This window comes from Oncorhynchus keta, chromosome 10, assembly GCF_023373465.1.
Source record: "Oncorhynchus keta strain PuntledgeMale-10-30-2019 chromosome 10, Oket_V2, whole genome shotgun sequence".
In the NCBI taxonomy this organism is placed as follows: domain Eukaryota; kingdom Metazoa; phylum Chordata; class Actinopteri; order Salmoniformes; family Salmonidae; genus Oncorhynchus; species Oncorhynchus keta.
In genome coordinates, this window is record NC_068430.1 from 55,936,287 (window position 1) to 55,961,823 (window position 25,537).

Below are 25,537 nucleotides of genomic sequence, written 5' to 3' on the forward strand. Positions count from 1 at the left end.
CTTTCTGCATGGGCATTTTGCTCTTGTCCTGTCCTCAGTCAGAATTCAATGCACTTTTATTAGTTGTTCAGAGCTATCAACTTGATACTTAATAACATTTTGATATAATAATATATACCATTTAACAGACACTTTTATCCAAAGCAACTTAGTCATGCGTGTACACAATTTAAGGATGGGTGGTCCCGAGAATCAAGCCCACTGTCCTGGCATTGCAAGCACCATGCTCGCCCAACTGAGCTATAGAGGACCATACTATCAGACAATAAAAACAACATCCTGACAGTTTTTCAGAGTGTGTAGAGAGCCACAAGAGACAACAGACTAGAGTCAGTTCCACTTTTTATTTATTGATTTAACCATTCACCAAATAGATTAATCTGACCCTTTTTGCATCCAAGAAATCATTGAGAAATCAGATACTCATTATTGACCACATACATATGTAAAACACAAAACACACCAAACTAAACATACAGCTACAGGCTTAAACTTAACTTGTTTAATTCCCTTGACTTTGCTGTTCAAGTCTATTTTCAATTGTAAAATAGCAGAAATCCGTGTAGAGCCACACCCATTCCCTATAAACACACACTCACTAAATGCACACACCTTCGATACATACCCCTATAAAAACCTACTCCCCCATTCAATACTTTTAATACCACTAAATATACAGTGTACACATACTATATATCCCGACTAAAATAACTTTGGCCTACTACACCTGCTGCCTTCCCGAAAGAGAGAAATGTAGCAAATGTTGATGTGAACAGAACATTGAGGAGTATTGCAACTCTTTGCTGTTGATTGGGTGACCGCGTATAGTGCGGTCCGCTTCAGCAGGATTTTTTTTAGCAAGCCAAGATTTTTAAGCAAGCCTTCCGGTCGACACCTCTTCATGCCCATCGAGCAAACGTATCTCAGTTGTAAGAAAACAATGTCGTTCAGCACACTGTCGCAAAACATAGCAAGACGTTTTACCAACTGAACACACCCTTGGCGTTTTAAAGGCCAAGCAGCTCCTTGGGGCAGTGTTTCTCAACCCTGGTCCTGGGGACCTAAAGGGGGGCACATTTTTGGTGATCATTCTTGTTTTTGCTTGACACCAACGATTGTTGACTTTTCCAAGAAGCAGGACTCGATTATCACAGAACTCTTGTTGTTTCACATAGAATTGTGTAGTAAATAGTGACGCAAGAGATCATTTGTGTATAAAGACCTGGCTTTATAGCGTTAATTAAACAGTCGCTACGGTTATTCAGATACTGTAGAGTCGATTGTTGTAGAAAATTGAACACATTTTATGACTAGCGTATTTAAACTGAATGCTCACTTTTACTGCTGTTAAACAATCTGTGAATCGCTGCCTCCTCTTGTGACTGTTGGTGCTGAAGCAATGTGCTGCACCCTGCAACCAGAGTTTTGTTTCCCTCTAACTATACAAGTTTATTTGTCCCCTTGTAACTAGTCCGTTATAGCCCATCAGAAAGTGTTTGTAGTCAAAAACCCACTCCAGGGTAAAGATCAATTCTGATTGGTGTCCTTTCGTATCCAGTTCCGTCCTGGGCTTGGTCTTGTGCCCACAGCCATAAACTACAGTAGGTGAGATCTCTTTGAGAGGAATAAAAAGTGTGTGCAGTACAGACAATCTGTACACAGTCTGTCAACGCCATACTATAGCAACAACATGTTGAAAGAATTTTAGGTTTACACCAAATGATTGTATTCCACAAGAGGTTGTAAAGGAGCTTATTGTGTCTGTACGTACCTGCAGTTTTTGAGAGTGCATATGGAGACACAGGAGACAACAGAGACAGTTACTCTGTATTTCTTTAGTTAACCATTCCCCCAATAGATCAACCAGACCCATGTTACATGAAGAAAACACAGATAAATTAGACACAACTTGCAGTGTATTAGATACTCGTTGTTGACCCCGTAAACCATCCATTTACATTACATTTACATTTAAGTCATTTAGCAGACGCTCTTATCCAGAGCGACTTACAAATTGGTGCATTCACCTTATGACATCCAGTGGAACATCCACTTTACAATAGTGCATCTAAATCTTTTAAGGGGGGGGGGGGGTGAGAAGGATTACTTTATCCTATCCTAGGTATTCCTTAAAGAGGTGGGGTTTCAGGTGTCTCCGGAAGGTGGTGATTGACTCCGCTGTCCTGGCGTCGTGAGGGAGTGTGTTCCACCATTGGGGAGCCAGAGCAGCGAACAGTTTTGACTGGGCTGAGCGGGAACTGTACTTCCTCAGTGGTAGGGAGGCGAGCAGGCCAGAGGTGGATGAACGCAGTGCCCTTGTTTGGGTGTAGGGCCTGATCAGAGCCTGGAGGTACTGAGGTGCCGTTCCCCTCACAGCATCCTTCCGTAAAGCTCCATCCCTTTGCAATGGCAAGCGTTAACCACCTTGCCAGGCAGGGCACTGGCACAGACCGTCTTGGGCTGGGCAGGCGGGCGGCGGGGCACCAACCAGCCAATCCCCATCTGCCACCCCCTGCCACCAATCCTCTTAACCCTCATCATAATACCACTGGGCGTGCCAGTCTTAGTGCCCCGTGCCAGGGATGCCCGCTGGAAAATCTCTCATGTATTGGAGACTGGCGAGGAAGAGACAGATGGGAAGCTGGGAGAAGGGAGGGGTCTACCCGGAGGTAAGGGCTCTCCTGGTGATAAGGCACTGGGTACCTCCCGGCTGTGGAGGATAGTTGGTAGCAGGAGGTGTTGCTATCAGAGTGGAACAGAAGCGAGGTGGAGGTTTGATGTTGGACGTGTGAGAGGATAAAAAGGGATGTCTTGGTGGGTTTAGCTTGCTACTCATGCTATGCCGAGAGCAATGACAACGACATCCCATCCCCATGCATGCACCACAAAAACGCACACTATCCACTCTCTCTCTCTCTCTCTCTCTCTCTCTCTCTCTCTCTCTCTCTCTCTCTCTCTCTCTCTCTCTCTCTCTCAGATTACAATGTCAGGTTATGATTATCTCGTCAAGAAATGTTGATAAGGAGAGATGAATTGCCAATAGTCATAATTTTCCTTGTGTTTTTTTCTGTGCTCTCTTCAGTTGAAAGTATAACTCTACAATGCCATTGATGTAGCTGTTTGTGGCTGCCAGCAATTGTCGACAAAACAAACCTTTTGACCCACAGGTTGCAACATTGCATTGTTTCTAGTCCTATCTATTTCCAACATTTTAACATTTGAAGACTGATGTTCTCCGTGGGAGGCTGTGGGGTGTTGGCTCATTGAGATGAAAATATTTCACAGTGCACAGTCTGTCTGTGAGCATAAATGTTTTCTTTTGTTTGCCTGTCTGGGTAGAAGCTGACCCAACTCTCTCTCTCTCTCTCTCTCTCTCTCTCTCTCTCTCTCTCTCTCTCTCTCTCTCTCTCTCTCTCTCACTCTTCCAGGAGTCATCCTCCAGGCCTCTCGTCTCTCCCTGGCTGGGGAGTCTTCTAGAAGGGGGCCCCTCCTGACCACCATGAAAGGGTTAGGAGCCAACCGCAATCGCTCCGACTCCTGCGACCCCACCCAGGGCCCCCCGGAGCCCCTGTACCCCCACCAGGCCTCCACACTGCCTCGGAGCCCCTACCTTCTCAGCCCCACCAGCATGGACCACTACGGCACCATGGACCCGCACCACTACAACCCCTCTGTGGACCACCACTACAATCAGGGCTCCCTTCCCCCGGACTATTCTCTCCCCCTCAACAACCAGCTGTCCAACAGCAGCACCTTCCCCCGCATCCATTACAACGCCCACTATGACCCGTCCGACTTCTCCCCGCCACAGGGGGACAGCATCGGGGGCATTAGCACGGGAACCCTGGGCACCTCCATGTCCATGGGCATGGGAATGGGCATAGGGATGCATGGCTCGAGTGGCATGGGGGGCCTGCAGAGCAGTCGGGGGCCCATGATCACCAGCGGCTCTGCCACCATCTCCGGCGGGGCCAAGATGAACCGGCAGCTGGCGCCCAACTTGCTGGACCAGTTGGACAAGCAGCTGCCTGGGGGGCCCAGAGATGGCTTCAGCACACTGCAGTTCCACCGGAGCACATCGGCCGCCCTCTCCGCCGCCTCCAAGCAGCGCACCGACAGCCCCGGGCGCATCCGTAACCTGGTGTGCTCTGTCCAGAAGCTCTTCGCCAAGTCACAGTCCATGGATGGCCACAACCTCAAGGGTGTTAATGGGCGTTCGGGGGCAGGAAGTGGCAGCGGTGGGACCTCATCCGGGACAGAGGACGGTGGGAAGCGGGAACAGCGAGCAAAGAGCAAAGACCGGGGCGGGTCCAAGTCAGACGGGGGCGGGACGGGCAAGCGGCGGCCGCGCTCCAACATGTCGGGCTATTGGAGCTCGGACGACCTGGACAGTGCTGACCTCAGCAACTACCGCAACCCCATAGCCATGACACTGGGACGACCCACAGCGCATGCCACCCAGCACGCCACCCACGGTACTGCCTACGATTCCCAGCAGGGGGCACTACAGCAGCAGCAGGGGCACCAGAGCCGCTACGTGGTCCACAGTGGATACAACACCATCAGCTCATCCAAGAGCCACAACGAGGTCATAAAGTATCAACAGGCACTGCCAGGACCTGGGGGCGGAGGTGGGGGCGGAGGAGGAGGTGGGATCAGCATGGGGGTGAACAGTAATGACTTTATGAAGGGGGGTTCGTGGTCGACACTGACCCTGGGTCAGCCCAGACAGGTGCTGCAGAAGGGCCACTCGGCCACCCTGGACCGGTCCATGCTCAAGTCCAAGTCGTGCCAGCAGGAGCTGGCCTGCAACTACCTGCAAGTGGGCCGACAGGTGAGTAGTATCTAAAAAATGTCTGTTGTCAAACGGATATGTGCTGGACATAAAGAAATTGTGGAGAGATAGAATAAGGCATAGTGGACACAACCCCAAAAGCGGCAACATATTAAAGGGGATATTTCTTTTACCAAAATAGGAAAATATGACAAAAATACACTTTCTGTCAAACAATAACACTTCTTATATATAGCCTATATAAGCATATATTTTGAAAATAATTACACATTTATAGTCAAATTTGATGTTTCAAAATAAACGTTTTCGTATAGTTTCATGTTTTGAACAGATATTTTGATCATTTTCATCCATAGCCACTTGTTATGAACATGTTATTCATTCAAAGTGTTTTGTTTCTGTGATACTCTTATGTGGCTCTTGGATGAGCTGAGAAATTGGCGAAACAGCTAATCTGACCTACTGGTATGGCCTAAAATGTCCGACAATATAGGCGATATGGGCGCCGGTGCCATCAGACTCTTAGCTCTAACTTTGGAATGCTATGGGCTATCAATTCAGTTCCTATTGCATCTAAAAGATGAGACTCGATTTGGTATTTTTTAGTTACAGTGGTTGCCATGCCCCCCCAGGGGCCACATCTGGGGTAGCTCCATAGAGCCAGTGGTGGAAAAAGTACTCAATTGTCATACTTGAGTAAAAGTAAAGATACCTTAATAGAAAATGACTCAAGTAAAAGTGAAAGTCACCCAGTAAAATACTACTTGAGTAAAAGTCTTTATTTGGTTTTAAATATACATAAGTTTCAAAAGTAAATGGAATTGCTAAAATGTACTTGAGTATCAAAAGTAAAAGTAAAATAAAAATAATTTCAAATTTCTTATATTAAACAATCAAGAAGGCATTTGTTTATTTTTATTTATTTTATTGACAGATATCCAGGAGCACACTCCAACACTCAGACATCATTTAGTTTAGTGAAGTAAAAGTTGCCCAAAATATAACTAGTAAAGTGCAGATACCCCAAGAAACGACTTAAGTATCACTTACGTACTTTACACCACTGCATAGAGCCCCACATAATACCCATAAAACCTAGAGGTCAAACAGTGAAATGGTTCCAAAAAACACCATGCTGTAGGTCATGTAAGTGTCTGCTACTGTACATGCAATATGCTTTGTGGACTTCACTGGACAGAGGTTGCTGTCCGGTTTTGTGCTAAAACAAACGTGTGGTTGACTTTATTCTGCCAATGCGTCTTCTTATTGTCTCGGTCTTTAGGCCTTTAAGCCTTTAAGTTTACTAAGTTTACATTTTCAGTTTAGCCACGCAAAACAAGTACACAAAATAGAGATTACTATGTTAACACAGAAATCATGGTAAATTGTGGGGGGGTTGTCTGAAATGGCCATTTTTGACCACTTGAGTGTCAAAATTGACCCCTGTTGGCACTTATAGGGTTAAATATCCAGACAGTTTTTCAGGTTTGACAAAGATCTGTTTGGATCGAAACATAAAACTTGTAGCCTTGTGACCACAATAAACCTACTATACTGTATGTGTTGGACCATTTGAGTGTTAGGTTGACTATTCCTCCACTGTATGTCCGCTTGTCTTGTTTTTCAATTACCTCAGTTTATTTCACTAAGATATGGCCCTGTCTACCAGTTTGGTATGATTACTGTGCATCATCCATTTTATCAGCCTGACTTTATGTCGTGACATTTATCCATGTGACATTAACATGCTTTTTTTTACCCATAGAATTGTTTTGATACAAATTGTTTTTACTTGGTTTTCAAAGTAAAGATATTGAGGGAGGAGTTGGTCAAATGTAACAGCCCTATAGCATTCTTAATGATTTAATTCATTTTTTTGTAGTTCAAAACGTTTATTTACATGTGCAATCGATAACACCATAGCTCTGGTCAAGAAAAGTAGGATGGTGTCCCTCAGGGATCTTTTGTGGGTCTTTAGAACATACTGTAGATACTTTAGATTACTGAATGAATTCAGCAAAACAAATTATATTATGTGAATATCACAATACACACACAATCCTATCAATATAAATGACATAGTGGTATATTGTCATATATAAGAATATATATGGGCTGCTGCTTGTAGGGGGACTGGAGTAACACGCTGGGTCGCAGCGGTGGAGTAGCCGGAGCCAACGAGATCCCATGCAGGCGCATGCGGAGTGGCAGCTATGTGAAGGCCATGGGTGACCTGGAGGACAGCGACGACTCAGACGTCAGCATCAAGCCCTCGCCCAAAATGGCCGCCCGCCGCCAGAGCTACCTCAGGGCCACCCAGCAGTCTCTGAGCGACCAGCTACCGTCACGCAAGTAAGCTCAGCACCAAAGTATCCCACATGGACATTCATTTAGGCAAACATGCATTCATGTCAGCATACTAACATGTAGACTTTTTTGATGTAGCGATTTGATCAATACTGCCTTGCTGACATAGAGTTTGTAGACTTTATAACACTTTCAAGTTGACGCAAACCCAAACTACACTGAACAAAAATATAAATTCAACATGTAAAGTGTTGGTCCCATGTTTCATGAGCTGAAATAAAAGATCCCAGAAATGTTCCATACGCACAAAAAGCATTCTTTCTCTAAAATGCTGTGCACAAATTTGTTTACCTCCCTGTTAGTGAGCATTTCTCCTTTGCCAAGGTAATCCATCCACCTGAGAGTGGCATATCAAGAAGCTGAATAAACAGAATGATGATTACACAGGTGCACCTTGTGCTGGGGACAATAAAAGGCCACTCTAAAATGTGCAACACAATGCCACAAATGTCAACATTTTTGAGGGAGCACGCAACTGACATGATGACTGGAGGAATGTCCATTTATTTATTTACCATAATCCACCTCCAATGTCGTTTTAGAGAATTTGGCAACCGGGCCTCACAACCGCAGACCACATGTAACCGCGCCAACCTAGGACCTTCACATCTGGCTTCTTCACTTACGGGATGGTCTGAGACCAGCCATCCGGACAGTTGATAAAACTGTGGGTTTGCACAACCGAAGAATTTCTGCACAAATTGTCAGAAACCTTCTCAGGGAAGCTCATCTGCATGCTCATTGTCCTCACCCGGGTCTTGACCTGACTGCAGTTCGGCGTCATAACCGACTTCAGTGGGCATATGCTCACTTTTGATGGCCATTGGCCACTAGCTGGAGAAGTGTGCTCTTCATGGATGAATCCCGGGTTTCAATTGTACCGGGCAGATGGCAGACAAGTGTGTATGGCGTCTTGTGGGTGAGCGGTTTGCTGATGTCAACGTTATGAACAGAGTGCCCCATGGTGGTGGTCGGGTTATGGTATGGCCAGGCATAAGCTACAGACAACGAACACAATTGCATTTTATCACTGGCAATTTGAATGCACTGAGATATCGTGACAAGATCCCGAGGCCCATTGTTGTGTCATTCATCCACCACCATCACCTCATGGCCTGCATACTGACCAGACACGTCACCCATTGAGCATGTTTGGGATGCTCTGGGTCGTGTACGACAGTGTGTTCCAGTTCCCATCAGTATCCAGCATCTTCACACAGCCATTTAAGAGGAGTGGGACAACATTCCACAGGCCACAACCAACAGCCTGTTCAACAATGTGAAGGAGATGTGTCGCGCTGCATGAGGCAAATGGTGGTCACACCAGATACTGACTGGTTTTCTGACCCACACCCTTACCTTTTTTTCAAGGTATCTGTGACCAACAGATGAAATCCATAGATTTTGGGCCTAATGAATTGATTTCAATTGAAAGATTTCCTTATAGGAACTGTAACTCAGTAAAATCCTTTACACGGTTGTGTTTATATTTTTGTTCAGTGTAGTATCAACTCAATTACATTGTATAGGATAAGCATTAACAAGGCTACGTCACATAGCATACACACATCCTTTCACTCTCTCTTAGACGCCCACACACAAGCATACAGACGTACACACAGTTACATGATGTATATTTTATCTTTATTTAACTAGGCAAGTCAGTTAAGAACAAATTCTTATTTACAATGACGGCCTACACCGGCCTAACCCAGGCGATGAAGGGCCAATTGTGCACCGCCCTGTGGGACTCCCAATCATGATACAGCCTGGATTTCAAACCAGGGTGTCTGTAGTGACGCCTCTGGCACTGAGATGCAGTGCCTGAGACCGCTGCGCCACTCGAGAAGAATGAATAAGGCTATGTCACATAGTATACACACACATCCACATCCTTTCACTCTCTCTTAGATGCACGCACGCACGCACACACACACACGCACACACACACACACACACACACACACACACACACACACACACACACACACACACACACACACACACACACACACACACACACACACACACACACACACACACACACACACACACACACACACACACACACACACGAACACAGACATACACATAAACAAACACACACACTGGGCCCATGGCACCATTTCAAAACAGAGCTGTGACATGCAGGAAGGAGACGGCCATGCTGCCAGCTTTTGGCATGCCAGCAAACAGGCCTTGCATACTATAGAGACTAACACACACAGTCAGACAAGCTGTGCTCACTCACGCGTGGGATTAAGCACCGTCAGACTCCTGCCTCCTACACATGCCAGAGCTCTGATTATGGTTTCCTCACCGTTGATTTACTAACATTTCCGCAACGTAGCGGCTTGGCCTGAAAGGATAGAGTCCTCTTTCCGTAACATTTTCAGAACATCACACACACGATGCCGCCTTCAGCTACTGCACAGACAGATAGTGAGTCACCACAAACTAGGCTATAGTCTCCTCCTCTCCCCCTGACAGACTGACTAGGGTTTCTAGTTCATTGTCTCTAGATTACATGCTTTCTGAAGCAGACAGACACACACTGGGCTAGACACAGGGGGGGGGCAGTGCATTGGGGGTCCTGTTCATTTTGACATAATGACAAACGAATCGACACCCATTTTGATTAAGTAGTCGCAGAGAATGGGATCAACAATGAGCAAGCTGCTGGGTTTACGGTTTCCTCTAATGTCTCCTTTGATTTGAAGGAACTTTAAGGAGTTTGTAACGTTTGTGTTCTCTGAGGTCAGGGTTATATGCCATGACATGTGTGCCAATAATATCCTAAAACTTTGCGTGATAGAATTTGACACGGATGTATTTCCATAGGGACGTGTTGTTGCAGACTGGCCATTATTTGGAAACATACAGTCAAGAAAAGAGTAACAAGAACAGGAATACAGTGAACGTTTAGTCCACAAGGCAGCAGCAAATCAACAAGCTATAAGCATACTGGCCAGGCAATCACGAAGCAAAAGTGAATATATTCTGTTACGTCATGATAGACGCAGCTTTTTGTTGATATTGACAACATGATAAAGTAGCAGGAGTGTTGCTTAAAAAAAATGACATGTCATTCAAATACGTAAATGATTTCAAACCTGCATGCTAAATGACTCTAACCCTGCTCCCCCCCCACCCTGCCAAAACCCAAACGCCAAACCCCTGTTCTCCCGCCGTGGTCTGCTCCACCCTGGTTGGCAGGAGCAGCAGAGCCCTGGATTACGCCATGCTGCAGGGGGAGCTGGAGGCACTGTGGTCTCCTCTGCACAGTGTGTCCTCTCTGCACCAACTGGGCAGGTCAGTGCTAGGCAGCCAGCTAATCACCATTAGGTGGCAGGCTTACGCTTGCACTGGATTGGATGCTGCCCCAATCAATCAATAACTCAGTCACCCCTCCCCCTGCCCCCCAGGTCTTGCCCACCTCTTCGGGTTACCCATGCCACGTGAGTGCCAACGCCATGCCAAAGTCATGCCACCCACCACACCCGCCTTTTCCTCCAAACTAATTTGCTTCCCCCACTGCCCCCTCTGCCCTCACACAAAGTACCCCCCCTCCCAAATAAAGGATTGCCAATGCCCAGCTGGTCTTTCATGCCAGGGATCTCCGTCTGTACAGTCATGACAAGAATATGTATTGCTCAGAGAAATATGATTAAAAATGATTGGATCTCCTGTTATCAATACCCTGGCACCATCCTCTTGCTAGGATAATGACGCTGAGCCTTTTTCTCAAATGTTTTCTGAGATTGGAGAAGACATTGGGAGGGATCTTCAACCACTCATCCATACAGAATCTTACCAGATCCTTAATCATCTGTGCTTATGGACTGCCCGCTTCAATTCAAACCACAGGTTTTCAATAGGGTTCAGGTCCAGGTACTGAGATGGCCATTGCAAATTGTTTATTTTGTGGTCAAATAATTTATGAATTTCTTTCTTTGTTGTTATCCTCGCAAAGGGAGGGTGCCGGAGTATTGAAAACCGGGGTGGCAAAAATATTGACCCCTATCCTTTTTTCGTTCCACGAAATTAGTATTTTAACAATTAAAATGTCCTTGTGAAGCTTGCATTCAATTGCCACTCCCTGTTGGAGTTCCCTCATTCCCTCTGTCACAAGGGGATTTATGGCTGATTTAAGATTAAATCATCAACCCTGTTGCTGTCAACCCTGTTACTGTCAACCCTGTTACTGTCAACCCTGTTATTTTATTTGGCAGTTAACAGGCACTTGTTTTTTAAATTAGACCTCCTGAGATGGGAAAACTATTTTTTAAATTAAATTAAACATGTGCTCTTTATGACAGAATATAAACATTAGGTGAAATCCCCCCAAAAATGTGATCAATTTCAACAAATATCTTTCTCTAAGCAATTGTATTAGTATAAAATAATAGAATTATCCCATTTATTTAGCATACAATTTCGGTCATGACTGTACAGTTGAAGTAGGAAGTTTACATACAGTTTAGCCAAATACATTTAATCTCAGTTTTTCACAATTCCGACATTTTATTCTAGTAGAAATTCCCTATTTTAGGTCAGTTAGGATCACCACTTTATTTTAAGAATGTGAAATGTCAGAATAATAATAGAGAGAATGATTTATTTCAGCTTTTAGTTCTTTCATCACATTCCCAGTGGGTCAGAAGTTTACATACACTCAATTAGTATTTGGTAGCATTGCATTTAAATTGTTTAACATGGTCAAACGTTTCAGGTAGCCCTCCACAAGCTTCCCACAATAAGTTGGGTGAATTTTGGCCCATTCCTCCTGACAGAGCTGGTGTAACTGAGTCAGGTTTGTAGGCATCCTTGCTCACATGCGCTTTTTCAGTTCTGCCCACAAATGTTATTTAGGATTGAGGTCAGAGCTTTGTGATGGCCACTCCAATACCTACTATTTGTTCTCCTTAAGCCATTTTGCCACAACTTTGTAAGTATACTTGGGGTCATTGTCCATTTGGAAGACCCATTAGCGACCAAGCTTTAACTTTCTGACTGATGTCTCGAGATGTTGCTTCAATATATCCACATAATTTTCCTTCCTCATTATCTATTTTGTGAAGTGCACCAGTCCCTCCTGCAACAAAACAAAGCACCCCGACAATATGACGCTGCCACCCCCGTGCTTCATGGTTGGGATGTTGTTCTTCAGCTTGCAAGCCTCCTCCTTTTTCCTCTAAACATAATGATAGTCATTATGCCCAAGCAGTTCTATTTTTGTTTCATCAGACCAGAGGACATTTCTCCAAAATGTACGATCTTTGTCCCCATGTGCAGTTGCAAATCGTAGTCTGGATTTTTTTATGGCGGTTTTGGAGCAGTAGCTTCTTCCTTGCTGAGCGGCCTTTTAGGTTATGTCAATATAGGACTCGTTTTACTGTGGATATAGATACTTTTGTTCGCGTTTCCTCCAGCACCTTAACAAGGTCTTTTGCTGTTGTTCTGGGATTGATTTGCACTTCTCGCACCAAAGTATGTTTATCTCTAGGAGACAGAACGCGTCTCCTTCCTGAGCGGTAATGACAGCTGCGTGGTCCCATGGTGTTTATACTTGCGTACTATTGTTTGTACAGATGAACGTGGTACCTTCAGGCGTTTGGAAATTGCTCCGAAGATGAACCAGACTTGAGGTCTACCATTTTTTTTCTGAAGCCTTGGATGATTTCTTTAGATTTTCCCATGATGTCAAGCAAAGAGGCACTGAGTTTGGAGGTAGGCCTTGAAATACATCCAAAAGTACACCTCCAATTGACTTAAATGATGTCAATTAGCCTATCCGAAGCTTCAAAAGCCATGACATAATTTTATGGAATTTTCCATGCTGTTTAAAGGCACAGTCAACTTAGTGTATGTAAACTTCTGACCCACTGGAATTGTGATACAGTGAATTATAAGTGAAATAATCTGTCTGTAAACAATTGTTGGAAAAATGAAGTAGATGTCCTAACTGACTTGCCAAAACTATAGTTTGTTAGCAAGAAATTTGTGGAATGGTGGACAAATGAGTTTTAACGACTCCAACCTAAGTGTGTGTAAACTTCCAATTTCAACTGTAACGGAATGATCATCACAATCACATGAAAAGTGAAATGTCATGTCGCTATCACTGTGGGCCAGCAAAGACAAATAAATACTAGGTTCTCTTTTGGTAATCACATTCATTATTGCTGATATGAAGTGAATGTGGATTGTTTTCCCTACTCGTCTTTGATATTGGCACCCTGATGCGTGGAATAAGACTTTACATATGCTTGACCTGTGTATCATTGGCTTTGCAGTGTTTGAGGGCTACAGTATATGGGTTATATTATTGTAATGAGATGAGATGGGAGAAACATTATTCACAGGTGTCATGATAGGGGCAATGATGCTGACAGGTAATGAAAATGATAATGAATGGAACCAGGGATGAGAAGCGACCTAAACTGAATTCCCCTTCCTTTCATCTCCTGTCTGCCCCTCCCCTCTACTTCTCTCTTTTCTTTCCTTCATAATCCCTTTTCCCACTCCTCTCGGCTCTTCCATTCTTTGCTCATTCTCTCCTTCCCTTCTCTCTGATATCATCCCCCTTGTCTTCTCACGTCAACTCTCCTCCCATCCTCTCCTCTCTTCCCCCTCCTCCTCCTGTCCCCTTCAGCTGTCTTCCCTCTCTGAGAGAGCTGTCCACCAACCGTAGCCTGGACAACCTGGACTGTCTGGGGGGTCCGGTGGGGGGCTCCCTGTTCCCCCGCTGGGATGATGAGGACTTCAGCCAGGGTGGCGGATGCAGCACCCTGGGGAGGAGCAGCTGCATTAGCCAGGTCAGAGGTCACCTGTGATGGGGGTTGGAGGGGGGCGTCTTTGGGGTCATACAACTAGCATGGGACTTGAGCTTATCTCAGCATTAGACTCTATTTTGTTCTTCTTCTTTCCGATCGTACTTAATTATTTTTGTGACAGAATAGTGGGGATGTACAGAGAAGGGGAATTAGATGCAGGAAGGAGCAGATGGGGGGGGGTGAGAATTACCTCTGCACCAGACTCCGGCACATATAATTGGACATATTTTGATTTTGGAGTGAAGTATAACATTAGCTCTCCAATTCTCCACCCCAGTTGCTTCTGTTCTAATGAGGTAGAAGAGAGTATTTATACACCTCTCAAAAATCACCTAGCTCATTCCACTCATTCCACCTGCAAATCACTCAAGTCATTTTCAAGAGGCCCCTCTTTTGCCTCGAAATGAGAGTTTGCCTTGTCAAATGGGCAATTACTCTGATAACAGCCTTCAGCGACATGACTGCAATAGAATAATTCTCCTATTGAAAAAAGAAAGAGTCCATTTTCATTATGCCTCTCATATTAATGTTCTGAGCCAAAAAATCTAATTCCTCCATTTACACAGAAAGATCCATTACCTTTCTAGGTCATCATGGTTATGAAGAACGACTCTTGATCCTCTTTGATCTTTTACAAAAGGCCTGTCAAACTAGGCTTTAAAATCCATTAGTATTAAGCATTCTGACCCCATCTTGGGAAATGTACAACGTCTTATGAATTCAGGAAAATGCATGCGGATTCAGGCCTACATGTAAATTACTCATCTTCAGAGCTGCAAGGTACAGAACGCCTTTCTGTGAGTTGACTGTATGTCAACCAAAAACAGCAGAATAACATTCAATTAATATGACACATGATGCTGTTACTAATAAAGGGGACTGCAAAGTACAGACATGACGATGACCCTAAGAGTTGGCGAGACAGCGCTAAACAGATCGGGGATCAGGCTATAGATCTCAGGCCCTCACTCTTTCTCTCACTTTCTCCCTTTTTATCTGTCACTCTTTCTCTCTCGCTCTCTCTGAGCTGTCGTTACTCCCCACTCTTTGATTTACTGAAGCGTGTGACAGAGCCAACTGCATAAGTGACAACTCAAACACCATACTCATCATGTCCCCGTCACTCCAACACGGCGTTAGGCTCGCCTCTTAGAAAGATTGTTCACGTCCCTCAGTCAAACCTCAAGAGTCCTTCATTTGCACTGCTGCGCCTTTAATCTGGCTTCGAAACCAATTTAAATGTAAGTCAATCAAATGGCTACGTTTTTATGAGAAGTTAGTCTTTGATTAATACTTACAAAGTGATACTGAAACTAATTGGCAGTTAAAAATTGCATGGTTGTTAGCTTTGCTTAGCTTCTCAACTGCCTTAGACTTTGACAAGTTGCTATGAGGAGTTGATTTGGGAGAAAGTGTTATTGCTGCACTTCCCTGACCCCTCACCCAGCCTTAATACTGTAATGTGTCCTCTTGGGTGCATTTGACTGCATTCCATCCAAATGTGTCACACCACCGATAAATCTACGATAATCGAGAATTTGATTAAGTATTCTTCTTCCGCTGGCCATGTATTCCACCTGGCTACATCTACTGCGGCCAACAACAGCTCTGAACCTCCTTCACCCAAATCCAGACAGCTGATGTTCTGAAAGAGCTGCAAAATCTGGATCCCTACAAATCAGATGGGCTTGACAATCTGGACCCTCTCTTTCTAAAATTATCCGCCAAGATTGTTGCAATTACTATTACGAGCCTGTTCAACCTCTCTTTCGTATCATCTGAGATCCCCAAAGATTGGAAAGCTGACCTATAGACCTATATCCATCCTGCCCTGCCTTTCTAAAGTCTTCAATCACAGACCATTTCGAATCCCACCGTACCTTCTCCACTATGCAATCTGGTTTCCGAGCTGGTCATGGGTGCACCTCAGCCTCGCTCAAGGTCCTAAACGATATCATAACCGCCATCGATAAAAGACAGTACTGTGCAGCCGTCTTCATCGACCTGGAGAAGGCTTTCGACTCTGTCAATCACCACATTATTATCGGCAGACTCAATAGCCTTGGTTTCTCAAATGACTGCCTCGCCTGGTTCACCAACTACTTCTCAGAGTTCAGTGTGTCAAATCGGAGGCCCTGTTGTCCGGACCTCTGGCAGTCACTATGTGGGTGTCACAGGGTTCAATTCTCAGGCCGACTCTTTTCTCTGTGTATATCAATGATGTCGCTCTTGCGGCTGGTGATTCTCTGATCCATCTCTACGCAGACAACAACATGCTGTATACATCTGGCCCTTCTTTGGACACTGTGTTAACAAACCTCCAAACAAGCTTCAATGCCATACAACAGTCCAACTGCTTTAAATGCTAGTAAAACCAAATGCATGCTCTTCAACCGATTGCTGCCTGCACCCGAACGACCAGCATCACTACTCTGTACGGTTCTGACTTAGAATATGTGGACAACTACATATACCTAGGTGTCTGGTAAACTCTCCTTCCAGGCTCGCATAAAGCATCTCCAATCCAAAATTAAATCTAGAATTGGCTTCCTATTTCGCAAAACAAAGCCTCCTTCACTCACGCTGCCAAACATACCCTTGTAAAACTATCCTACCGATCCTTGACTTCGGCGATGTCATTTACAAAATAGCCTCCAACACTCCACTCAGCAAACTGGATGTAGTCTATCACAGTGCCATATGTTTTGTCACCAAAGCCCCATATACTACCCACCACTGCGACCTATATGCTCTCGTTGGCTGCCCCTCTGTACATATTCGTCGCCAAACCCACTGGCTCCAGGTCATCTATAAGTCTTTGCTAGGTAAAGCCCCGCCTTATCTCAGCTCACTGTTCACCATAGCAACACCCACCATAGCACACTCTCCAGCAGGTATATTTCACTGGTCATCCCCAAAGCCAACACTTCATTTGGCCGCCTTTAATTCCAGTTCTCTGCTGCCAATGACTGGAACGAATTGCAAAAATCACTGAAGTTGGAGACTTATATCTCCCTCTCTAAATTTAAGCATCAGCTGTCAGAGCAGCTTACCGATCACTGTACCTATTCACAGCCAATCTGTAAATTGCACACCCAACTACCGCATCCTCATATTGTTATTTATCTTCTTGCTCTTTTGCACCCCAGTATCTCTACTTGCACATCATCATCTGCACATCTATCCCTCCAGTGTTAATGCTAAATTGTAATTATTTCGCCTCTATGGCTTATTTATTGCCTTACCTTCTTACTCTTCTACATTTGCACACACTGTACATAGATTTTTCTATTGTGTTATTGATTGTACATTTGTTTATGTGTAACTCTGTGTTGTTGTTTTTGTCACACTGCTTTGCTTTATCTTGGCCTTTATCTTGGCCAGTTGTAAATGAAAACTTGTTCTCAACTGGCCTACCTGGTTAAATAAAGGTGAAATAAAATACATTTAAAAAACTGGAATTAGCTCACTCCTCTAACAGACGCAGTCAGCTGTGCTCTCAATGGCAGACCTGGTTCATATAGTATTTGATTTCATTCAAAACACTTAGTGTTTCCGTGAGCCTGCTTGAAGTATTACATGGTTATTACATGCACTTTTGGGACTATTCCATTGGTTCAGGAAATGTATTTGAAAAAGCACTATTAGAACCCAGGTTTAATCCATGGATCTCTAACAACCATTCCTCTCTGGTCCTGGGACAAACCATGCCTTTCTTTCACTCTTCTGCTAGCAGCAGGAGCCGTGTAACGCTGTCCCTCTCTCTCTACCTCTGCCACCCATGCCAAGATGCCAACCTATGCCACCCATGCCAACCTGTATTTCTCCTTCCAGCTACGAGACTTGGAGATGTTGAGCCAACGCTACGAGGATAGCTGCGCCGAGTCGTCGTTCCGAGATTCCCACACACTCTCGCGCTCCCATTCCCAGGCAGTGGAGCCTCCCGATCTACCCATGCCCACGTGCTTCCGATCTCGTAGCCATAGCTACCTGCGGGCCATCCAGGCCGGATGCTCGCAGGATGACGACACTGCTTCTGTGGACTCGGATTCGCCGCCGCCAACCGCCACTACTGTTCGTACCTACAGCACCAGCACTGGTGAGTAGGCCTACCTTAGAGGCTGATCTTAGGTCATTTTTTCACTTTTACCTGCTAATGGTTGAGGTTATCATTATAGAGAGGGTAAGCTTTCTACTGTCAGACTACTCACCACCCTGAACACCAACCTGGTCTCAGAGCATTGTATTATTCTGTACATAAATCTGGGACACTCATTTAGTATGATATGTTATGTTTAGTTTAGTATGTATTCATTTGTGGACATCCATCACCCATTTTGTATTATCACAGTAGGTTACGAATTACTATTCGTATCATATGTTACGAATTTGCTAAATGTATGACATACTATGAATTCTAGCTAGGTGGATAGGTGGTTAGTAGTTATCTGGCTAACGTGAGCTAGGCTAGGGGTTAGGTATATCTGGCTAACGTTAGCTAGGCTAGGGGTTAGGTTTAGGAGTTAGGTTAAAGGGTTACGGTTAGGGTTTGTGAAATTGTTAGCTAAAAGGGGAAGGGTTAGCTAATATCCTAAGTAGTTGCAAAGTACTGTCGCTAAAAAAAGTAGTAAGTAGTTGAAAAGTTGCTCAAATGCTAAAGTTGTCCATGATGAGATTCAAACTCACAACCTTTGGGTTGCTAAACATTTGGTTATACAGCCACCCAAGTAACCATCTGCTTTATGTAACCGTACCAAATGTAACATATCATACTAATTTGAGCATGCAGGATTTACATGTACTATGTTATGTCTAGTCTCTGATACCAGGCTGTGAACACATCCTGTTGTTATCCCATATCTGACAAGGTCAGTCACCCTTGGCTATGGTCCAGGCTTGGCCACCTGTGAAATTGGCATCGGTGGAGGCTGAAGCATGTCTCTCTCTCCCTCTCTACTAGACTATGAACCACTCGTAATACAGAGGCTGAAATATACACTCAGTTGGTTTGAATTGCCATCATGAGTTTCCTTGCTATTTTGTATCCATGAAATGATAGCCTACTATCACGTCCAAAGCCTCCACATTGCAGCGCTCTTGACCGTACTCACCACGCCTCTTTTCCCACCGTTTCCTGGGAACTGGGCAATACAAAAGAAGGCTTTACCAGAAGCTTGTGTTGAAACGGGTTGTTAAGAAGTAACAGCTCCTGCAATCCCGAAGCCATTTCTAGGCTTCGTTTTCAGTCTTTATCTTCTGATACAAGGGTAAGTGTTTTTTTTTGCCAATAATGTTTACCTTCGGCTGTGACTTTGATGGTTCTCATTTTAACTCCTGAACAGCTTTGCAAACTATAATGTTAGCGAGTATAATGCAAGGGATACTGTTTGGATGGATATATTACTGTAGCTGTATTTGATTTTGACAGTAAACCTGGACGAGGACAGTTGACTTTCGTAATATTTAGCCACAGTTTAGCCTATAGATGCGCAATATTCGGGAATCGAGATCAGAGCGCGCGCGGTGTAACGTTAAGTCAACCGAGGTCAAATTTGTTTTATATTGGAAATTCGGTGGACATCCATTCATCAGTAGCTAACAATTGAACCAAGAATGCCATGACTACGAAGATGGTATATTCTGAATCAGGGACGGATGGAGAACAATCCACACTATATATTAGTGTGGATTGGTCTCCAATTTATTTTATATATATATATATTTTTTCCTTTTATTTAACTAGGCAAGTCAGTTAAGAACAAATTCTTATTTTCAATGACGGCCTAGGGTCAGTGGGTTAACTGCCTGAACAGGCAGTAAACCCACTGTGTATATATATATCTCTCTCTCTCTCTCTCTCTCTCTCTCTGTGTGTGTGGATTGTTCTACAATGTATTATATATGTATCAATACAACAAAATATATACTGAACAAAAATATGGATTCAAGGATTTTACTAATCTATGGATTCCACATGACTGGGCAGGGGCGCAGCCATAGGTGAGCCAATCAGAATGAGATTTTCCCCACAAACGGGCTTTATTACAGACAGAAATACTCCTTAGTTTCATCAGCTGTCCGGGTGGTTGGTCTCAGGCGATCCCGCAGGTGAAGATGCTGGATGTGGAGGTCCTGGGCTGGCGTGATTACACATGGTCTGCGGTTGTGACGCCGGTTGGATGTACTTCCAAATTCTCTAAAACAATGTTGGAGGTGGCTTATGGTGGAGAAATTAACATTCAATTCTCTGGCAACAGCTGTGGTTGACATTCCTGCACTCAGCATGCCAATTGCACACTCCGCTCAACTTGAGACAACTGTGGCATTGTGTTGTGATAAAATGACACATTTTAGAGTGGCTTTTTAATTTTGTCCCCAGCACAAGGCACACCTGTGTAATGATCATGTTTAACCAGCTTCTAGTCAGGTGGACGGATTATTATTATTTGTGCACAATTTTAGAGAAGTTTAGTGCTAATTGAACATTTCTGGGATCTTTTATTTCAGCTCATGAAGCAACACTTTAGATGTTGTGTTCATATTTTGGTTCGGTATACATCACAGAAGACTTAAATATAACAAAACAATTTGACAAACCCTGGATGAGGCGTTATTTAAAAAAAGTTTAATTATCATATCAGAACAAATATTAACATTCCACCCATGAGGCTGCTAGGTAATTTGACTGCAGGAAATGGCTACGGCCCTTTAAGGAATACTCCATTAGGGTTAAGGTTAGGGGTTAGCTAACATACTAAGTAGCCTACCCATCCAACCTCCTTTCAATTTGTGGCTTAAGTAACTATACCAAATGTAAGATAACATACTAATTTCAGTGTCACATATTTAGTTTTACTATGTTACATCTAGAATTTGAGGCCAGGCAAAAAAAAATACATTTCTATACTGTATGTCACCCTGAACCAATGGAACATTATCTGTTAATAACCTCATCAGGCTCAAGGACCCAAGCATTTTTTTAAATCAACTTTCATTTATCTGCACGTCCAGCCCTATATTTAGCCTCACAATTAAGTGTTTTACCATTTTCTTTTGACAAACAGTTGATTTGTTATTGGCAAATGTCAATAAATAAAAAGTTCCCCCAAGAAAAACCCTGAGCGAAAATGCATATGAATGTCGTAAGTGCATAAATGGTTTGCCCAGTGGGAAATATATCCAACTAGTCAGTGACAACTGTTGCGGAGTTTGACTGCAGCTATGCGAGTTTATTACAGACCCCATGTCCTGGGATTCCCTATGATATTCTGTGTAGAACAAATCATTTAGCAGACACAATTTGCAGTTAATCTTAAAATAGCTAGGTGGGACATCACTGGCATGGGAGGGATTATTTGAGATACTCTTCAAAGAGTAGTGGAGGCTGCGGAGGGAATAACTGCTCATAATAATGGCCGGAAAGGAGCAAATGGAACAGCATTAAACACCTATAAACTGTGTGTTTGATACCGTTCCTCGCCGGTCATTACCACATGCCCGTTCTTCCCAATTAAGGTGCCATCAACCTCCTGTGTTGAGGTTGGGTTTCTGCTGTACTAGCTTCAGGAGGAAGCTGGTCCCACCAGTGGGGTGCCAGGACAAAGCAGAGCTTGGACTGGGTTGAGTGGGACCTGCCCTCCCGTAGGTGTGGGAGGGCCAAGAGACCAGAGGTGGCAGAACGCAGTGCTTGGGGTGATGCGTTTTCTCATGGGGCAGTTCTTGCTCCGTAGGCAAGTGCTATGGTCTTGTAGTGTATGCGAGCTTCAGCTGGAAGTCCGTTGGAATGTGTGGAGGAGCAGGGTGACTTGGGAGAAGTTGGGAATGTTAAAAACCAGGCGTCCGCGTTCTGGATAAGTTGCAGGGGTTTGATGGCACAAGCAGGGAGCCCAGACAGGAGGTAAGTGCCTGGATTAGTACATGCGCTGCTTCTTTTGTGAGGTAGGGTCGTACTCTACGGATATTGTAGAGCATGAACGAGTCACTAATGTCATGTTAGCGGGGAAGATGTTGTCCAGGGTCACGCAAAGAATATTTGCTGGGTGAAACTGGAGTTGTCAACTGTGATGGAGAGGTTTGAGCGGGCAGGCCTTCCCCCGGAGGAAAAGCAGCTCAGTCTTGTTGAGGGGGGGGGGGGCCCGAAGCGTGAACTTTAGAGTGATAGAAAGTGGCTTTAGCAGCTGATACAGGGGAAGAGAAGATGGAGAGAGTAAAGTATGATAGGTCCTCCAGAAGTTTAGTTCTCCATTTTTGCTCAGCTGCCCACAGCCTTGTAAGCTCGTAATAAGTCACGCAGCCACAGAGCAAGAGGGGATGGATGAGCCGACCAGCAGGAAAGGGGAATGTGAGAGTCATAGGATGCGGAAAGGGAGGAAAGTAGGGTCGAAGAGGCAGGAGGGAGAAGGATTTAGCAGAAGGGAGTGATGATAGGATAGAAGAGGAGAGAGCGAGAGAAAGATTGACAGATCATGACCATCTGGGTAGGGGCTGGAGGAAAGGGAGACAGAAAAGGTCAACAAAGTAGTGATCAGAGACCTGGATGGGGTTTGCAGTGAGATTAGTAGGAAAACAGCCTCTAGTAAAGATGAGGTCACGCAAATTGCCTGTCTTGTGAGTTGGAGGTGATTTCGAAAGTGTGAGGTATAGAAAGTTGCCAAAGCTACAAAAGAGCTAAATGAGATCATCTGAAAATAACTAGGTAAGATACTCAAGTGAGAGTGGCACCTTCTTTACTTCCTTGAACAACTCGACAGAACCGTTTTTGTTTTCGGTGATGATAGTTTTGCCGACGAGACCACCGCTAAGAAACCAGTGGAGACTGAAGTACTAACACTAATTGCTAATTGCATAGCAGAGGTGAAGAGCACCCACCACCCCCCGTACTATTTGCTGATAGCTTAGGAGAGGAGAAACAACTCCCCCTCCAATACAGCCACTGATTACCAAGCATGTCACAAATTGCCCTGCCCCTTGATCCTGGCTGATGTATCAGCAATCATCTGCAAGTTATTAGCAGTCGGCAAGTTCACACACCAAGTAGGCTACTGGGAAAACAGGGAGCACTTAAAGTAAATGGCCCTAGCTAGCAAAAAGACAGTACTAGACAACCGATAAAGACACAAATTTTACTTATCACTCCTGGAGATATCAGGATTCCTCTAGCTATAGACTGAAGCTACTCCTTACCTCCTAACTACTCTTGAGTGGCTTGTGAGCACCATAGAGCAATACATTAAATATAAGTGTTCGTGAGAGTCTCAGCTTTTCATAGATGGGTCATAATAGTTTTTTTGTGAAACCCATTTGAACTTTATAGACGTTTTTTTTGTGAGAAGAATCACCCCCAGACCTCTTCGGGATCTGCCCTTGTCTCACATACATCGCTCTAGCTCAGCCCCTGTTAATCACACAGACCAATGGTTGATATCAGTGGATGCAGAATAAATAGGCAAGTCCAATGGTACAAACAAAATAAGTCAAAAATGTACCGGTGTCACGTGGTACTGTAGGAGTTAAGCCAGAATGCATTAAATTGACAGTGGGAATTGTGTGTAATAAGACATTTTTGTTTTGTTTAGTATCGTTGACGCCATAAAGGACTATCAGCACAAAAGCAATAAACCACCTAAAGCGTTTTACAACTCACTTTCTTTCACACGTTGAGGCAGCTTCTCCACCCAACAATACTGTTCTCCCTCCATCCATCCTTAGTTACAGATCTGATGCCTGAGGGCCATATCGACTGCCCCCCCCCCCCAATTGCTTTTATTGCTTCTGGGCTTGTGTGGGTCTCCCTCCGGAACAGTGGGACACTATGGGCTTATTTCATGGACCCACCCACCACTTGATCAATTATTAAGGACCCCCACACCACCAAGTATATCCTACTATCTAAAGTCTTCGAAAGCCAAGTTAATAAACAGATCACTGACCATTTCGAATTCCACCGTACCTTCTCCGATGTGCAATCCGGCTTCTGGGCCGGTCACGGGTGCACCTCAGCCATGCTCAAGGTACTAAACAATATCATAACCGCCATCGATAAAAGACAGTACTGTGCAGCCATCTTCACCGACCTGGCCAAGGCTTTCGACTCTGTCAATCACCGTATTCTTATGGGCAGACTCAATAGCCTTGGTTTTTCTAATGACTGCCTCACCTGCTTCACCAACTACTTTGCAGACAGAGTTCAGTGTGTCAAATCGGAGGGCATGTTGTCCGGACCTCTGGCAGTCTCTATGGGGGTACCACAGGGTTCAACTCTCAGGCCGACTCTTTTCTCTTTATATATCAATGATGTCGCTCTTGCTGCGGGCAATTCCCTGATCCACCTCTACGCAGACGACACCATTCTGTATACTTCTGGCCCTTCCTTGGACACTGCGCTAACTAACCTCCAAACGAGCTTCAATGCCATACAACACTCCTTCCGTGGCCTCCAACTGCTCTTAAACGCTAGTAAAACCAAATGCATGCTTTTCAACCGTTCGCTGCCCGCACCTGCCCGACTAGCATCACCACCCTGGACGGTTCCATCCTAGAATATGTGGACAACTATAAATACTTAGGTGTCTGGCTAGACTGTAAACTCTCCTTCCAGACTCATATCAACCATCTCCAATCCAAAATCAAATCTAGAGTTGGCTTTCTATTTTGCAACGAAGCCTCCTAAACTCACGCCGCCAACCTTACCCTAGTAAAACTGACAATCCTACCGATCCTCGACTTCGGTGATGTCATCTACAAAATAGCTTCCAAAACTTTACTCAGCAAACTGGATGCAGTCTATCACAGTGCCATCTGTTTTGTTACCAAATCACCTTATACCACCAACCACTGCGACTTGTATGCTCTAGTCGGCTGGCCCTCTCTACATATTCGTCGTCAGACCCACTGGCTCCTATGCTAGGTAAAGCTCTGCCTTATCTCAGTTCACTGGTCACGATAACAACACCCATCCGTAGCACACGTTCCAGCAGGTATATCTCACTGATCATCCCAAAAGCCAACACCTAATTTGGCCGCCTTTCCTTCCAGTTCTCTGCTGCCTGCGACTGGAACAAATTGCAAAAATCTCTGAAGTTAGAGACTTTTATCTCCCTCACCAACTTTAAACATCTGCTATCTGAGCTGCTAACCGATCACTGCAGCTGTGCATAGTCCATCTGTAAATAGCCCACCCAATCTTCCTACCTCATCCCCATAATTGTTTTTATTTAATTTACTTTTCTCCTCTTTTGCACACCAGTATCTCTACTTGCACATCATCTGCTCATTTATCACTCCAATGTTAATTTCAAAGGAAATTAGAAATATTTAACTTTCATACAATTGTAATACACAAAAATAAAGCTTAACTTCTTGTTAATCCAGCCACCGTATCCGATTTCAAAAAGGCTTTACTGCGAAAGCAAACCATGCTATTATCTGAGGACAGCACCCCATCAAACAAACTCATGACAATCATATTTCAACCTGCCAGGCGCGACACAAAACTCAGAAATAATGATATAATTCATGCCTTACCTTTGAAGATCTTTTT

The 25,537-nt window shown here is 44.4% G+C and overlaps 1 protein-coding gene across 3 annotated transcripts in view; it reads left to right on the forward strand.

Annotated features, from left to right (window-relative positions):
- Positions 1 to 25,537, forward strand: part of LOC118389376 (disks large-associated protein 4-like) — a 226,924-nt gene that overhangs the window by 172,415 nt on the left and 28,972 nt on the right. For all 3 annotated transcript variants that reach the window (XM_052527312.1, XM_052527314.1, XM_052527313.1), the window contains 5 exons: positions 3,429 to 4,834; positions 6,924 to 7,147; positions 10,379 to 10,474; positions 13,818 to 13,980; positions 17,833 to 18,097. In XM_052527312.1, coding sequence (XP_052383272.1) covers positions 3,500 to 4,834; positions 6,924 to 7,147; positions 10,379 to 10,474; positions 13,818 to 13,980; positions 17,833 to 18,097 — 2,083 coding nt within the window. In that variant the 5' untranslated portion in view covers positions 3,429 to 3,499. The remainder of the gene's footprint in view (positions 1 to 3,428; positions 4,835 to 6,923; positions 7,148 to 10,378; positions 10,475 to 13,817; positions 13,981 to 17,832; positions 18,098 to 25,537) is intronic.